The sequence below is a fragment of the Rhinoderma darwinii genome, chromosome 1 (assembly GCF_050947455.1).
Source record: "Rhinoderma darwinii isolate aRhiDar2 chromosome 1, aRhiDar2.hap1, whole genome shotgun sequence".
NCBI lineage: Eukaryota > Metazoa > Chordata > Amphibia > Anura > Rhinodermatidae > Rhinoderma > Rhinoderma darwinii.
In genome coordinates this window covers 197,488,198-197,507,199 of record NC_134687.1, presented here as the reverse complement: position 1 = coordinate 197,507,199, position 19,002 = coordinate 197,488,198, and the positions used below count along the sequence as shown (strand labels likewise).

General features: G+C 43.5%; 1 protein-coding gene across 5 annotated transcripts in view; it reads left to right on the top strand.

Moving 5' to 3' along the window:
- Positions 1 to 19,002, top strand: part of SLC4A4 (solute carrier family 4 member 4) — a 238,071-nt gene that overhangs the window by 97,123 nt on the left and 121,946 nt on the right. For all 5 annotated transcript variants that reach the window (XM_075860692.1, XM_075860695.1, XM_075860697.1 and 2 more), the window contains one exon: positions 4,036 to 4,218. In XM_075860692.1, coding sequence (XP_075716807.1) covers positions 4,036 to 4,218 — 183 coding nt within the window. The remainder of the gene's footprint in view (positions 1 to 4,035; positions 4,219 to 19,002) is intronic.

Below are 19,002 nucleotides of genomic sequence, written 5' to 3'. Positions count from 1 at the left end.
TGTTGGCAGCACATCTCCCTGTGTAAGCAGGGAAACGCTCTGCTAACATGATAATAACGTATGGGAACGAGTGATCGGAGTAACGATCGCTCGTCCCCATCCATAGCTCCGTGTGACAGGAGCAAGCGAGCGCCGATCGGCTCGCTGCACCGGCCGAGTGTCGGTCGGTGTAAAAGGGCCCTTAGACAGCCTAAACTTAGACCAAGCAGTCAGAAGATGCACCAAATTTATTACAGTGGCGCATGCTGTATGATAAATACGCTGCATTTAACTAGATATGTTAGCCACTTTTCTCTTCCTTGTACTACCTCCTGGTTGTCATAGTTTATGCCAGTTTTCAAAGTGTTAAGCCACGCCTTTCCCCACTAAGCCACGCCTATTGTCAAGCAAAAAGTGTCTAAAACAGTTAATAAGTGTTGTACACAACATGTACACCAATATTCTGAAATAATTGTAAATTGTAAAATTGTAAATTTTCCCCAATAAATATGTGAAACAAGCTCTATGTAACCAGTATCTTGCATGAAAGTTGCATCTAAAAGTCTGCTTGCCTAAATTACAGATGCTTTATAAATGTGGGGTTGGAATAGTTGTGCAGAATAAATGGATTTGGGTGTGGAGAGCAGCTGGTGCTCCAATTTATGTAGTAATGAAGATATAGTCATGGGATTTATTAATAGACATTTACAGTATACCATTGCAATGGTGGGCATTGGACGCATTTTACATTGCCCCAGAGAGATCACTGCAAAACCAGAGGAAGCATATTCACTATACAGGGTATTTAACATACTATAGTAATGTGTCTATTTGTACTGTAGTCATGTAAATCTGTTTCTTCTATTCCTTGCTAAATGTAGGCATGTGAACAAAGATATTTGCCCAAATATACAAGCTTTTCTATATTTATTTATTCTTTAAATCTTCAAAAAAAATTCAAAATATTTCCTTTTCAATTGTAGCGAAAACTATCATGATTGCATTCTAGCAGCGTCCAACTTTGCAATTCCTTGATAATAAATAGTTGATGAAGGGTAAAAATCATTATACAGATTATATATAGCATAACTTTGTTTATGCATTGCATTACTTATCTTGTAATCCAGAGCTGCATTCACAATTCTACAGGTTTCAGAGCTGACATCTACTAGCATTCCTTGCTGGTTCAATGTCTATACAGAACTTGTTCTAATAATTAGCATTCTGAAAAGCAAATTGTTTACACCAGTCACTGTAAAGTAATCTGAATGGTGTTCAATGAAAAATATACGCTTTAAAAAAAAACCTGTTAGCATTCCTCTTAGCCAGTTAACAGTCCTAAAAGGGATTACATGACATACTCGGACAGTCCAGAGGAAGGTGCTTTAGAGACTGGGAACATTTGATATCATTTCAGTGCTGGCATATAACTAAAAGATATTTCTTGCTGCAGACTGGTCGAGTGAGATCACTGAAGAAAATGAAATTGTTTCTGCCCCCCACTTGTCACTTTGTGGGGCAATTAATAGAGTTTAATTGCAGCCCGCAGGGCCGGTACAGGCTGCCAAAGGCTGGGTTTCAAAATGCGCCCTCCACTATTAGTTTCGACAGTTCAGACCATAGTTTATCTGACAGTTATTGGCCCTGATTTACCTAGTAACATGCCCACTTGGCTCTGCTGACCATGTATGTTATGTCTGTGTGTATAAGTATGTACTGTTGTGCCCCAACCCCATATTTATGAAAGTAGAGTGAGACTATATGTTTTCATATTTGTTTATCCATAAATTGTACCCACCTTGCCTCAATGGTGTCCTAAGCGGCTGCCTACTTTTCCTCGCCCTTATCCCCCCCATGCTCGTATGGTAAGGGACAACCCAGATATAGAGGCCCAGCTACGATTTCAGCTGCTGCAATTTAGGGTTGACAGTAAATTCAGGGACAGTCTGTAAAAATTGTGGACTTTTGTCCAGTAAGGCCTCATGCACACGAACGTGTTTTTGTTTCTGCAATTCATCCGCAAAAATGCGGATGAATTGCGGACCTATTCATTCCTATGGGCCCATGTACACGATCGTGGTTTCCACGGTCCGTGCATTAGCCAGGAGCTCGTACCGCAAAAGAATAGGACAAGTCAGGCTGCATTTGCGGTCCAGGCTACTAAAAGTCAATAATAGCGGACGGCCTGTGGCCGTCCGTGCTCGGCTACGGTCGTGTACATGAGGCCTAATAAAAAAAGAAAAAGATACAGCTGTGAGTCTATGCTGGAGGAGCTTGACAACCTTTCTGCAATCCCTATAGCTGTGTGACTATATTCAGGCTGTGGGTGGGGGCGCTCTAGTGGATGATTCAGGTTATCATATCTAGAGATCAGTTAATAACTTGCTGCTCCCCCGGTGACTTTCAGGAAACAATCGACATTACTTCTTTTGCCTGTGTAGTCCTAGCACATTTCCTATCTACTATACAATAATGCTTTCTCTTGAGAACAATCTGCTTCAAATAGCTCAGCTCAAATGGAACTATTCCAGACGATCATATTTCATTTTCATTGTTTTTTTTCCTCCTTTATATTTGTTAAAAATCCTTCCACTCCGACACAGCGGACTATTTTTAGAAACAGATTGTTTACCCACAATGAGAGATTGAATTAATATTTGCAGAACAGATTTAAGATGCCTCTGGAAGACCTCAAATCCAGTGTTAAGTGGCATTAACATTATTTAGGGTGCTACTTTTTTGTTACCACTATAATAAATAATACTTTCCTGGAATTAACCCTTTATATGAATCTTAAACATAATGGAGCCAATATTAGACAGGATTTTAAGAAAAATGTTTTCCTTTATACAAAGATGGTCAAATATGCACAGACAGTGATGGACTATGAGCCATTTGTATTGATTTAAAATGTGCAAGGCATCAATGTGAGAACTTTTTGATATTGGGGACACTTATCTAAAGACAAGATCCATTTTGTATTTACTTTGCTCAAAATATTAAAGAGCAATTCCATAGCAAAATGTTATTTGCGGGGTATTTTTCTCACCAGCCCAACAAAAGATTTGAATACAGCATCTCTTACACATTATTGGAGCACTGTACATACAATGACACTATTTAATTACTGTTGTTTATATAGTGCCAACATATTCCACAGAATTCCCCATTGGGGCTCACAATCTAATTTCCCTATCTCAACCTCACACATATACACATAAACACACTAGTGCCAATTTCATAAAAAAACAAGCAACCTATCAATATGTTTTTTTGAAGTATGGAAGGAAACTAGAGTACCTGGAGTAAACCCACACAAACTTTATGGAGATGTTGTCCTTGGTTGAATTCTAACCCAGGACACTAGTGCTGCAAAACAACAGTGCCAACCACAGAACTACGTTGCTCAGCGGTTAGCAAATTTAGTGAAACTACTTTTTAAAGAAACTTTGCAGATAAAACTCAAAACCTTATGCCTGGGATAGTTCCACTCCAAACCCCTACCAATTTCCCTTACAGGCCCGGCAACCCCTCCCCATTTTTTCTTTTTTATGGCTCATGAGCTGCTCTTTCTTGCTTTGGCATTATATATAATAGGTCACTGTAGGTTAGACAACCTGTGTCATTGGGACCATTAAGGGCAGCAGGGGTAGGCGGTGTGGTTTACAATTTTATGTATTCACCTCCTTCAAGGTCTGTTAAGTTCTTCACTAAAAATTTGGAGGTGGCACAATGAACAATGAATTAAGTAAATACATAAAATATTAAAATAGCATTAATACAAAAAAAATTCAGACGTAAATATATGAACAACCTCTCATGAATGTGTGGAAATTTATTCTCTTTCTGATTTTTTTTCTAAAAGTTTATTAAGAACATATGATATTAGAACATTTGCCACAGAGGATGAAATACTGGTAGTAATGTTGCACGCAGACATAATCATTATATATTCCATACCTTAGAAGGTATCCAGAGATTTGTAGTTGTAGAAGTAATGTAGAATAATATTCCCAGTATGAGTTGTGCTAATACTTTCTGAATTCGTTCCTAAAGGTCATCACACTGTCTACATTGGAGTTCACGTTCCCAAGAGTTTCCGGAGGAGGAGACGTCATAGACGCAGACCCGGCCACAAAGACAAAAAAGAGAAGGAAAAATCAGACAATTATTCCGATGTTGAGAAATCTGATACAGAAAATGCTGACGACCACAGCTCCAACATCCTTAAGCCCCTCAGTAAGTACAGCGCACAATCACAATTTTCACACGTCAGTCCCTTAGATCATTTCATGTGATGTAGAAATGATGTATCATTTAATTTATGACTTGGGGGCAGCACAATGGAGAGTTTTGTATGCAAATGGTTGCAATGAAAAAATAAATCCCATTTATCAAACAACATTGAGTGTTGTAACCAATAATCTACTAACACCACTATGGATGTCCTATAATATTATGCAATGAAAATAATAATTGTGGAGTTGTCAATAACCTTCAGGTCACTAATGTTTAAAGGGGTTGTCCAGGATAGGCAAAAAAGTTCTGCTTTTTTCCCCCCAGAAACAGTATCACTCTTGGTACTCTGGTATTACAGTTTATCCGCATTCCAGCGAATGAAACTTAACTGCAATATTATAAACAGCCCATGGAAGAAGAAGCGCTGTTTTTGGAAAAAAAGGAAACCCTTTTTTCTAATTTTGGACAACGACTTTAATGCTACATTGTCAGAAGCCATACAATCTATCAATAATATTAGTATGTACTATGAATTACTGTATCGTCCTTCTCTATAGTCGAAAGTTTAACTCATTTACCCTATTTATTTTTCCTCGTATCTCAAATACCGCCCCTCTCTGTCAGTCCCTCCACTAGCTTCATGTTACTCAGAGAATACAATTAAAAATCCTAATCCTAGGCTATAAGGCCATATTCACACGAACGCAGGCCACCTCGGACGTGAAAAACTGCAGTTTTCAACGTCCGAGGTGGACCCGTGTGGGAAGCGTTGTCACGGATCCCCCACAGAATAGAGTCTATGCAGGGATGCGTGACACGTAGTAAAATAGGACGTTGAAACAACGGGCGTGTGAACGGCCCCATTGAAATACATGAGTCCGCGTGACGCCCATTGTTTTAACGGCCGTCACACGGACGAGATTCACGTTCATGTGAATGAGCCCTAAAGCCCTAACACTAAACTATAAAGCCCTAACTGCACTCCTTCTTATATTACCCCACTAATCTGAAGTTGTCACCCCCTACACAGAATATGAATGAAAACATTATGTTGCTTGTATCAACAGTTCTGTATTTCTAGCAGCTTGAAAGGGCTCTACAATGGATCATCCCTCTCAGTGATTCTCAAAGGCTGAGTGTGCTCAGGTACATTATTTACTTACGGCATGCTCTCACCACTCAGAGATAGAGGGTCCATTTAGTAGATGAAGGCGTAACCGCTAGCCTCTCTTTGTTAGGAAATCTTCTTAAAATTAAAGGGTGAAGCTTGAAAAGATCATATTGTTTCTTGCTGCAAGGACTGAATAGAGTATTAGTGGACCCCATGATTACGTATGTAGGATAATGATGTATTTCATATGCACTGAACCATAAGAGGCTGCATATTAACCTATACTTGTAGGTCCAGCATCAATGTCCAGCGTCCTGTGTTTCTCTACTCTTTAATCCGTTGTTGGGCTCTCTAAAGAGCATTCATCCTGTCTCAATATTTACTTGCCTTAACAGACTGTTTATTTCCCCTCTATATTTAATTATGTGATAATGAAAACCAGTGATGTGCCCTTTCTGTGAATTTTATTGGACTGAGAGGAAAATTCTCGTTCATCACCGCTCATAGACTTCTGTCATATTTATTTCCTTTTTTTTTTAAATATGGCTGATAGTGATATCTATCTTGTATATCTAACCATAACATAGTACAATCAATCCACTACTATATACTGTTCAGTGATCATCCACCTTAATAGTCCTTCTGGCCTGTCACAGAAACATGTCATAAGATTTCATTAGTGGACGTTTATGACCACCCAATCACAAATTGTAGGTGCCATAATACATTGTAAAGACCAAAACCCATTTGATTCTATTTGTAGATTTCTGTCCATCACACAGTCATTGAGTGAGCTTTGCAGCCTCTTCAATTTGGAAATCTGTAGTGGTCCAAAACCCTCTAAAAGAAAAACATGGGTTTCTATAGTTAAAATGAGATAGAACCTATGTTATATGTTAACCTGTAGTAAATACTTGTGGGTGGGGTATGTATACATATATAAGTATGAACACGTCTTCCTCATACCTCCCAATATTTGAATGCCCATTTGCAGCCTGCCCTCGTTTTGTCCAGGGACACCCTCAAAATGCCCAAAAAAGCCCACTTTGGAGTATATTTGCATAAGTCACATTGCTTTGGGGTCCATTTTATAGAACAGTCCCAATAAAAACGGGACAGCTGGGAGGTAGGCTTGAAGGGAGTATGAATAGGGTTTGAGTGCTCTGTAGAACCAATTCATTTTGGAAATCTGTGGTAATCCCAAACTTCACCAGTAGGATCGTCTCACAGGTGTCTATGACATATCAGAAAGTCATTTGGATTGGATTTCTTATTTTAGAACCACACAGCCAGACTGTAAGTGCCCATTTTCTACCAATCAGAGGTCACTGCTTCCTGCTTTTGCCAAATGCAGCGGTGACACTTTTCAGGAGCTTGCTACCTCTGATTGCTGTCATAGTATGAGACATTATACCAGACTACATGCAGAGCACTGCCTAGTGTAGTATTATTGTGTCAAATCCCAGCTTTCATTTTACCGCTGCAGGTTAGAAAATTAAAGCAGCAACTTGACTGGTTTCTATGGGAACGTCTTAACTTTTTGTCTTCATTAGTATTTATACACAGGGCCCAATAGTTCTTCATTTTACTGCAAACCTTGCCACCCTGGCACATGTAGAGTGTTGACCTATTTGTGTCACTCACCCTATTTATAGATCTTGTTCTTTTGGACTTGGTTGTGCTGTACATTAGACAACATCCTATAGTTTTGACTTGAAGAGCACGTGCTTTAGGCTGGATAAGGGACGAAGGATGTGAGTGATAGCTTCTTTGATAAGAACCAGATCTGAGGATGTTACATGCGGAGGCCTTGCAGGGGAAGCTGAAAAAAGAAAATAGGTTAATAAGTATTTTCAGACGTCTTACAGTGCCTGCCTGCATTCAATGTATTTATATCGTGCTGCAGATCAAATCTGGTGAAATATGTTGTTGCACTCGCATATTACCGTCTACATTCCCTTCATGTACAATGCATTTCGTAAAGAATTCTTGTCCGTTGCTCCGACATTGTGTTGTGACTAAAACATGAGCCTGGGTAATGCGAATGTTGCTTTTAACATTTTCACACCAAAAATCCAGCTTTCCCTTGAAAGTAAATTCCACGTAATCTTATTTGCAAAGTTAGATTTAACAATAGTCTTCTTTCATTATTTCAGCTTATGTAGCGGTTTAGTCAGAAATTGTGTTAACAAGTTTGAGCCAGTAGGATGAATCTCTTCTTGGCTGCATTGCATTCTGATATTGTGGGCATCGCAGAGGTCATTATGCAGACCTCTGTTAGAAAGCCATGTCTAGGACCCGTGAACAGAGATCACCTTTACCAGGAACCAGTGTTTCTGAAGTAGTCTGATGTAATACCCTGCCTTTGTTCCCGGATTTTTTGGACAGTTCTCCGATTAAGTAAATGCTACTTGGTGAGATGGAACAGAGATCAAATACACATTTAATGAACAGGTTGTAGAAGCCGATATGCTTTACCCGAAAGTAACCTTAGTTTAGATGGCTTTTACAAAGAGTTGAATTTGTTACCTAACTGTCTGCTCTGTGCAATATTATCACGTTACTTGTAGCCCTATGGAAAACTTATGATAACAAATTGTGATATCATCTTGTGTTTGGCCAAGTGACAACCTCAGTTCTGTTATGCGTATGATAACAGTAGATCAACCACATGGCAGTGACGTTTTTCTTTTACTTTTTATCTATAGTAGTTATCCTGATATCCATATAGTAGGTGGAAATTTCTCACCTGCAAAATTTAATATAGAGCCGAGAATAAGTTAAAGAAGTGAAGACCCTTGTGAGATTTTAGAAATCTTGTATAATGCAGGGGTGTAGCTATAGGGGGTGCAGAGGTAGTAGTTGCTCCCAGGCCCTGATACCTGAGGGGGCCGAAAAGCCCCTCTCACACATAAAAAGGCACCAGTATTATAAATGACACATGATAGTTATGGACTCCGATACAGATTTTTCATTGGGGTTCAAGAACTTCAAGTTACACATGTGGTATCTTGCTAAGCTACCAAAATATATGGCATAAATGACAATTCCTTATTATAATGTTAACAAAATTATATCCTTCAGCCTCAGAAGCTGCCAAGTAATAATCTACAGGGCTCAAGCGAATTCTGAAGGCAGTAACATTAATTTATTCACCTTCAATAGGATTTGATAGCTGCTAGATTATAAATTATTCTGGATTGCCGGACGATATATAAAACTCACATGTAAAGGAAGGGAACCTCAAGGAACACAGTTTAAAAACTGCTGGGAATATGGATCCCCACGCTGCCTTGTTGTATTATCAGAACCAGAGGTGGGATGAAAGTGATCATGGTCCCTGAGTATTGAAGGTCATGGGCTCCATACCAACCACTATATCCATGATACTTTTGATTTGGGTTAATAAAATGCATTGGAGGTGCACTGATCATTTGCATTTTAAACACTTTAATGAAGCACCCCTCCCCCCTGCTCCTGTGGAATATGTAGTGTAATATTGTGTTCTCTAGTTTACCCGTATTTGCTCCGTTCTGGGCCGCCATGGGTCTAGTGATCTTCATTCTGACTCCCTGATCCCTACAGCATGTGCTGTAGAAACTGGAAGTCAGTATCTCAAATGCAAGTCAGTGTATCAAATGCAAGTCTAAGAGAGCCTCGTTGTGAGTCTCATAGACTTGCATTGAGAGTTTGACCTCCGGTTTCTAAAGCAGACGCTGTAGGATTTGGGTGCTCAGAGTGAAGATCACGGTGGATCGGCTACAGGTAAAATAGAAAACCCGGTAAGCCGATACACAACATTACACTTAATTTCACCCCATGCTAAAACTGGGGGCCGGGAAAAAAAAAATTCACTGGAGTGCGCCTTTAACTTTAATGACGAGTGCTTTAACTAATCAAGGGGTCATGGGTTTGCTCTGGCCATGGGCCTATAGGTACTGCCTTAATCCCAACTGGTCAGTCTCCCCCTGGTCAGAACACTACCTCTACTATGCAACTTCTATTCATGCAATTCCCCAATATATTCATGTTGAGTCCTGCAAGATGAAGTTTTTGGCTGCAGACACTACATGTATTTTTTTTAAATTTTGTTTGTTAACAGTTATGAACTTGAATGTGATAGTTTACAGGTGGATCCTGCTTGTCAGAGACATGCAGGACCCGCTGCCGCTGAACTCATAAGGTCCGCGGGACTGATGGATTTTATGAATAACGCTAGATACATCTGCTTTGTATAGAGATTACAGATGAGCTAAGTAAAAACTATTCATAAAGTTGCACTAAACACACTGATACACCTTTTTATTACAAAAAAACTAAATAAATTGCCTTTCAAAGGTGTACATAGCCTTTAAAAAGAGAACATCATCTTAGGCTCTGTTCACACTTGCAAATTCCATCAGATTTGAAGGAGGAATAGTGCTGCATGCTGCACTATTCTTCCCGTCAAAGGGAAAAACATCACGACAGATCCACAACAGACTCAATTGTAAGTTAATGGGGTTCATTGGGCGCCATTGTTATCTGTCGTACAATGGACCTGGCAGAGCTCCATGGCTTCCATTATAGATGGAAGCCACGACACAGTCTTTTTTTTATAGCTTATATTAACTTTGTATTGTGAAATGAAAAAGATTTATCCCAGGAAACACCAAAGCAATCTCAGAGAAACATTGAGTGATGAATATTATTTGGAAATCACTTGGTTTGGAGCCAGGGGTTTATTACCTATTCTTGCTTGCAGGGCATTTGGTGCCAGTATCTTGCAACATTTTGAAAGGCCCATTAATCAATCTGTAAGTACACAAGAGTTGACCCCTATTCGTCTGGTGCTATTGTGTACTGTGAGAGTGGCAATTTACAATATATACTGTCTAAAGTCATTTGTGTTCTGAATACCTAACTGCTATATTATCACATACTGCGGTAAATTCAACACTAACGTTTTACTCCCTTTTCTATGCTATTTCCAAATAGTACATTTATATGCCCTGGTGAAACTTTACTTAATGGACATATAGAACAATAGCCGTCTGTGCAATTTTCACACAGGAAGTGAACACCAAGCTATTGGCGGACAGTTTTTTTGTGCTGTCACACAGTGCTGCCTTTGATAGTTGCCAAGTCCACTCATTCTTTATTTCCGCCTACTGTTTTCCACTTTTCCCTTTTTACTCTAGATTTTTCTTAGGCTTTCCACATCAAGTGGAATCATTTATTTAGTAAATGTAAACTCTGTCTTTAACCAGAGAAAGAATCACTCAAGTGAAAAGACCCCTCATTCTTTTGCCTAGTGTCTTTGCTTAGCCAAGGAGGCATCAGTGATGTGAAAGCAAATTGACAAGGGTGTGAATTGGTCTAGAACATATGAGGTGCAGCAGATTCAATCAAGCTCTTATGTAAAATGTTCAATATTTGTACCTGATTTGTATATTATGTCACTTTGGCTTGGAGGCATATATTGGTCATGGGCACTTACTTAAAGGGGTATTCCAGCCTCCAGCATTTTTCACCAATGTACTGGTGCTTAACTGTTTCTGTCAACCCCATAGATTTTGAATGGAGTGGCACCATGCATGCCCAGCCTTCGCTCCATTCAAACTTCTTTAAGCCGCTGTCTTCTGGCGATCAACAGGCGATTCTGGTGATCGGTGGGATCTAGCATTTATCACCTAACCAGTGGGTAGGTGAAAAATACTGGAATACCCCTTTAATGGGCTTTTCCAGGATTGAAAATATGGCAGCTTTCTTCCAAAAATGGCGCTGCACCTGTCCATAGGTTGTGTTTGGTATTTCAGCTCAGCTTAAGTGAATGAACCTCAGCTGCAATACCACACACCACCTGTGAACAGGTGTACATAGTTAGTACGATTGAAAAAATCGTCTTTAATCAAAAATTATCGTTTGTTACATAGTTAGGCTGGATTCACACGAACGTTGCGTTTTTGCGCGCGTGAAAAACGCGCCGTTTCGGTTGCGTTGGAGTTGCGTGTGGCATCCGTTTGGGCAGCGTGATAGCGTATTTAACGCGCGTATGGCATGCGTTTTTTACGCGCGTCAAAACAACGGAGGGTAGAGTAATGGAGAGGGCAGCCTACAAAAAGACACCTTCTCCAAAAACTGCTTGCTGTGAGCACATGTTCGCATCAAGATTTCACGTTACCTCACACTTTGGCCCATGTTTGTTGTTTTTGGGTGGTTTTACAGGTTAAAAAACTACTATTGCTGCAGATGTCAGTTTAAACTGTGCGCATGTGCTCAGAAAGTGAAAAGCCACTTCCTGGTTTGTAGTTGTTTTGTCTAGTCTGCTCAACTCATTTACATAGACTTAACAAGTGTTGCGTGAAAAACGCTGTGCGTACGGAGGTGCTTCCGTGTGCCCTGCGTTGTTTTCACGCACCCATTGACTTCAATGGGTGCGTGATGCGTTGAAAACGCTGAATCAACGGACATGTCGTGCCTTTTTGGCAACGGAGCAACGCTGCGCAAAAACCACGCACATGTCTGCACGGCCCCATAGACTAATATAGGTCCGGGCAACGCGCGTGAAAATCACGCGCGTTGCACGAGGCGTATTTTACGTTTGTCTGAATAAAGCCTTGCATAGTTACATAGTTACATAGTTAGTACGGCTGAAAAAATACACATGTCCATCAAGTTCAACCAAGGGATGGGAAAAGGGAAGGTAAAATTTCTACACATAGGAGCTAATATTTTTTCTTTCTAGGAAATGATCTAACCCTTTTTTAAAGCCATCTACTGTCCCTGCAGTGACCAGCTCCTGCGGTGACTATTCCATAGATTCACAGTTCTCACAGTAAAGAAGGCTTGTCACCTCTGCAGGTTGAACCTTTTTTTCTCCAGACGGTGGGAGCGCCCCCTTGTTTTTTGAGGGGGTTTTACATGGAACAGGATTTCACCATATTTTTTGTATGTGCCATTCATATATTTATATAAATTAATCATGTCCCCCCTTAGTCGTCTTTTCTCAAGGCTAAATAGGTTTAATTCTTTTAATCTTTCCTCATAACTTAGATTCTCCATGCCCCTTATTAGCTGCGTTGCTCTTCTTTGTATTTTTTCCAACTCCAGGGCATCCTTTCTATGAACTGGAGCCCAGAACTGAACTGCATATGTAGTGCTGATTTTTTTTTTTTTTAAAACAGCCATGCGTTTCAAATCCTGGACAACCCCTTTAAGTAGCAATTCCCTAACATAATGTCATTATATGAATCACATCTTACAAGAAAAATGTATCTGATAATAACCCTGCTGTCAAGGACATATCAACCCCTGTAACAGGCATAGCAGCTGCTATCAGCTAAGGGCACTTGTTTCTACCCCCACCTAGCCAAGTAAACCTACTGGTCTACCTAGGATGCATGTGCTCCAAAGGTGTGACTAGCAGACTTAATAGCCTAGTAACTTAGGGAGCCCTCTTTCACTCGGAGCCTCAGAGGTAAGGAGCAGTTAGTAATCATCATGTAAGGCCCGATGCACATGACCGTAGAATTTGTCTGTAATTGAGGACTGTAATTACGGTCCGCAATTACTGACCAATTCGACAACGGACACCTTCCCGTATATTTGCAGGAAGGTGTCCAGGCCATAGAAAGCCTCCGCAAAAGATAGGACATGTCTTATCCTTTGCTTTATACGGACCGTGCTCCCATACTTTGTATGAGAGAACGGGCCAAAAAATGCGGGTGGCTGACCGCGGCCGCCAAGTGGCTGGCCGTGCCCATAATCGCGAACCTTGATTACCGGCACAGCTGTGTGCATGAGGCCTTACTGAGACCCCATGCACACGACCGTAAAAATCATCCGTAATTGCAGACCGCAATTACGGACACATTCACTTCTATTGTCCACGGACACCTCCACGTTTATTTACGGGAAGGTGTACGGGCCGTAGAAGTGCACCGCAAGTGATAGCACATGTCCTATCTTTTGGTTTTTACGGTCCATGCTCCCGTACTTTGTGTTGTAGAATGGGCTGAAAAAATGCGGATGGCTGTCCGCGGCCGGGCATGCCCGCAATCGCGGCCCATGCTTACGGGCACGGCCATGTACATGGGGCCTGACCTTGATAAAGTTGGAAGGAAAAAAAATCAAATACGATTATTAAGGGTATGCTCACATGCACTATTTACGGATGTAATTCAGGCGTTTTACGCCTGGAATTACGGCTGAAAATACTGCTTGAAAGCGTCGGCAAACATCTGCCCATTCATTTGAATGGGTCTTACGATGTTCTGTGCCTACGGTCATTTTTTTTACGCGCCGCTGTCAAAAGCCGGCGCGTAAAAGAGACGCCCGCATCAAAGAAGTGCATGTCACTTCTTGGGATATAATTGGAGCCGTTTTCCATTGACTCCATAGAAAAACAGCTCCAATTACGTCCGTAACGGACGCTGCGAAAAACTCCTGCACATGCCATTACGTCTGAAATTCAGGAGCTGTTTTCGCCTGAAAAGAGCTCCGTAATTTCAGCCTTAACGGACGTGCACGTGTGAACATACCCTTACTCTCTTTTTCTCAAATGCACTAGCTGAATTTTGAAGGTCATGGTAGATTTGGCCCAATTTCATTCAAGGTGCAGATAATTCATATTTCATATTGCTTTCCTGCAGCTGCACATTGACAAAATACAGGCTGTGATAATTAAGACTGGTATTCTGTTGACTGTACCAAACAGGTAGACAGGACATATGGAAACATGTTGTTATAGTGAGACAACCGCTTTAATAACTAGGAGTCAATCTGTTATGTAAAAAAAAACTTTCAGCCTGATTCTGTTGGAGTCTTAAATGTACACTTTATGGCCAAATGTATGTGGACACCCCTCATAATTATTAAGTCCAGAGGTTTCCGCCATACCCATTCTAAACAGGTACATTAATCAAGCACACAGTCATGCAATCCCCATAGACAAACATTGGTAGTATGGGTGGCACTGTCTTAGGATGCCATCTGTGTTTTTCTGGACCTTCTTGTCCAATATCAGTGTGATGGCAGGAAGGAGGTGAAGGGAAAGTGAGCCCTAATCTACCCACCGCCCTGTCCCTGCCTACTTGCAACGACCCGCCCTAGGCGACGAGGTACAACTGGGCGGCGGTCCCTACGCTGTCTAAGTGCACAGGAAAACAAACAGGGAACACGCAAGGGAAGGGGCAGTAGCCACGGAACGCCACGAGGAAACGGAGCGGCGAACGAACAGTCAGGACCAGGACGAAGTGAGTAACCCGAGCGGGCACGGAGACAGAAGCAAGCCAGGGGCAAAGCAAAGCAAAGCAAGTCAAGTCAAGGAGAACTGCAGCAAGGCAGAAGCACGGCAGAAGCAGGCTGGAGCAAGCAGCAGTGGGGCCAGGAATCCAAAAGAATAACAAGCAATGAGGAAGAGAAAACTGCAGGTATAAATGGACAGGGGGCGGAGCTAACTCTGACTGACCAGGCCGCGATAGGCTCTCCCACTCCTGAGCCTGCCACCCTGATTGGTGGGAGCCGGTGTCAGTCTAAGAGGTCTGGCCTCAGGTGTCGACTGATTAACCCTGGGAGTCTCCACAGACGTAGTGCCTGGCAGATCCTTTACAGTACTCCCCCTTTTATGAGGGGCCACCGGACCCTTACTAAGAGGACCCGGTTTAGTGGGGAAGAGAAGGTGGAACCTCCTGACCAATACCCCAGCGTGAACATCTCGAGCAGGTACCCAAGTCCTCTCCTCCGGCCCGTATCCTCTCCAATGGACCAGGTACTGGAGGGAGCCCTGGATCATCCTACTGTCCACAATCTTGGCCACCTCGAATTCCACCCCCTCAGGGGTGAGAACGGGAACAGGAGGTTTCCTAGAGGGGGACCAGGACGGGGAGCAGCGTTTAAGGAGGGAAGCATGAAAGACGTCGTGTATGCGGAAGGATGGGGGCAGCTCCAGACGGAAGGATACAGGGTTGAGGACTTCAATGACCTTATAAGGCCCAATAAATCGGGGAGCAAACTTCCTGGACGGGACCTTAAGACGCAAGTTCCTGGACGACAACCAGACCAAATCCCCGACGACAAACCGGGGGTTAGCAGAACGTCTACTATCCGCCTGAATCTTTTGTGCGCTCTGGGACGCCTCTAGGTTCTTCTGAACCTGGGCCCAGACAGTGCACAGTTCCCGATGAACATCCTCTACCTCAGGATTATTGGAACAACCAGGGGAGACGGAGGAGAACCTTGGGTTAAACCCGAAATTACAGAAAAACGGGGAGACCCCTGACGAGTTACTGACCCGGTTATTCAGGGAAAATTCAGCAAGGGGAAGGAATGAGACCCAATCGAATTGACAGTCCGAGATGAAACACCTTAAATATTGTTCCAGGGATTGGTTGGTCCTTTCCGTTTGGCCGTTAGTTTCGGGATGGAAGGCGGAGGAGAAGGACAGATCAATCTCCAACTTTTTACAAAAGGCTCTCCAAAATAAGGAAACAAATTGTACCCCTCTGTCCGAAACGATATTGACTGGGGCCCCATGGAGACGCAGGATGTGTTTCACAAACAAAGAAGCTAACGTCTTGGCGTTAGGTAGCTTCTTAAGGGGCACAAAGTGGCACATCTTGCTGAAGCGGTCGACTACCACCCACACCACCGACTTGCCCTGAGATGGAGGCAAATCGGTGATAAAATCCATGGAGATATGGGTCCAAGGTCTCTGGGGAATGGGCAAGGGACGTAGTAGGCCCGCAGGTCGGGACCTAGGGGTCTTGGACCTAGCGCAAACCTCACAAGCGGCGACGTAAGCCCTAACATCTTTAGGCAACCCAGGCCACCAATAGTTTCTGGTAATGAGGTGTTTGGTGCCCAAGATGCCAGGATGACCAGATAGAGCGGAGTCATGGTTTTCCCTGAGTACCCTCAGCCGGTATTGCAGGGGAACAAACAGTTTGTCCCCAGGGACGTTCCCGGGAGCTGCACCCTGATCAGCCGCGATATCAGAAGCTAAATCAGAATCCGTGGCAGAGACGATTATACCAGGGGGTAAAATACAAGCGGGATCCTTCTCGGAAGGAGGATTGGCCATGAAACTACGTGACAGAGCATCAGCCTTAATATTCTTGGACCCAGCCCTATAGGTAACCAAGAAATTAAATCTGGTAAAGAATAGTGCCCACCGAGCTTGTCTAGGATTAAGCCTCCGGGCCGATTCTAGGAAAACCAGATTCTTGTGATCCGTAAGGACCGTTACCTGGTGTCTGGCCCCCTCCAGGAAGTGCCGCCACTCCTCAAAAGCCCATTTAATGGCTAGAAGTTCGCGGTTGCCAATATCATAGTTACTCTCCGTGGGCGAAAACTTCCTAGAGAAGTAAGCACAGGGGCGGAGATGGGTGAGGGAGCTGGTACCCTGGGACAAGACGGCCCCCACTCCCACCTCGGAAGCGTCAACCTCCACAATAAATGGCTCCTCTTGGTTGGGCTGAATCAGCACGGGGGCCGAGATAAAGCACTTCTTGAGAGTCTCAAAGGCCTGGACGGCCTCAGGGGGCCAATGGAGGACATCAGCACCCTTGCGGGTAAGGTCCGTAAGAGGCTTAGCGACGACCGAGAAGTTGGCAATAAATCTCCTGTAATAGTTGGCGAACCCTAAAAAACACTGTAACGCCTTAAGGGAGGCAGGTTGGACCCATTCCGCCACAGCTTGAACCTTGGCAGGGTCCATGCGGAATTCATGAGGAGTGAGGATTTGCCCTAAAAATGGTATCTCCTGTACCCCAAAGACACATTTTTCAGTCTTAGCAAACAGATTATTCTCCCGAAGGACCTGGAGCACCTTCCTGACATGCTCCACGTGAGAGGACCAGTCCTTGGAAAACACCAGTATGTCATCAAGGTACACAACAAGAAAATTACCCAGGTACTCTCTCAGGATTTCATTAATAAAATTCTGGAAGACAGCAGGGGCGTTACACAACCCAAAGGGCATGACCAGGTATTCGAAATGACCCTCGGGTGTGTTGAACGCAGTTTTCCACTCATCCCCCTCTTTGATGCGGATAAGGTTATATGCCCCCCGTAGATCGAACTTAGAAAACCATTGGGCTCCCTGAACCTGATTAAAAAGATCCGGAATCAAAGGAAGTGGGTACTGGTTCCTTACAGTGACCTTATTCAGGTTACGATAATCAATGCACGGCCTAAGACCACCATCCTTCTTCCCCACGAAGAAGAAGCCAGCACCTACAGGAGAAGTCGAGGGGCGAATGAAACCCTTGGCCAGGCATTCCTGGATATACACCCTCATGGCTTCACGTTCAGGACATGAAAGATTAAATATCCTACCTTTAGGAAGCTTGGCACCAGGCACCAAATCGATAGCGCAATCGTAATCTCTATGGGGGGGCAACACCTCGGAGGCCTCCTTAGAAAACACATCGGCGAAGTCCTGAACGAACTCAGGAAGCGTGTTTACCTCCTCCCGGGGAGAAATAGAGTTAACAGAAAGACATGACATAAGACATTCATTACCCCATTTGGTTAGCTCCCCAGTATTCCAATCAAACGTGGGATTATGCAACTGCAACCAGGGAAGACCTAATACCAGATCAGACGATAATCCCTGCATCACCAGTACAGAGCACTGCTCCAAATGCATGGAGCCAACCAGGAGTTCAAAAACAGGAGTATGCTGAGTAAAATAACCATTAGCAAGGGGAGTAGAGTCGATTCCTACTACAGGGATAGGATAAGGTAAATCAATACAAGGCATCTTTAGAGACATAGCAAATTCCACAGACATGATATTAGCAGATGAGCCAGAATCCACGAAAGCACTGCCCGTGGCAGACCGGCCAGCAAACGAGACCTGAAAGGGAAGCAAAATTTTATTGCGTTTCACATTAACGGGAAATACCTGTGCGCCCAAGTGACCTCCCCGATGATCACTTAGGCGCGGAAGTTTTCCGGCTTCTTATTCTTGCGCCTGGGACAGGTGTTCAGTAGATGCTTGTCGTCCCCACAGTAGAAGCAGAGACCGTTCATTCTGCGAAACTCCCTACGTTGTCGAGGGGACATGGAGGCCCCGAGTTGCATAGGTACCTCCGAGTCCTCCGTGGAGGGGCGAGGAGGCGGGACCTCGGGGGGGATCGCAGAAAAGTCAGAGGGGAGCACACTGAAGCGTTCTAGCTGACGTTCCCTGAGACGTCGGTCAAGTCGTACTGCTAGGGCCATAACCTGGTCAAGAGAGTCAGACGAGGGGTAGCTAACCAGCAGATCCTTCAGGGCGTCAGATAATCCTAACCTAAACTGGCACCTTAGGGCCGGATCGTTCCACTGAGAAGCTACGCACCACTTCCTAAAATCAGAACAGTATTCCTCAACCGGTCTCCTACCCTGACGTAAGGTCACCAACTGACTCTCGGCTAAAGCAGTCCTGTCAGTCTCGTCGTAAATGAGTCCGAGGGCAGAGAAAAAACGATCAACAGAGGAAAGTTCAGGGGCGTCAGGAGCCAAGGAGAAGGCCCACTCTTGGGGCCCTTCCTGGAGTCGGGATATGATGATACCCACCCGCTGGTTCTCGGAACCTGAGGAGTGGGGCTTAAGGCGGAAATATAGTCTGCAACTCTCCCGGAAGGAGAGAAACGTCTTACGGTCCCCTGAAAACCGGTCAGGTAACTTGAGGTCGGGTTCTAGAGGTG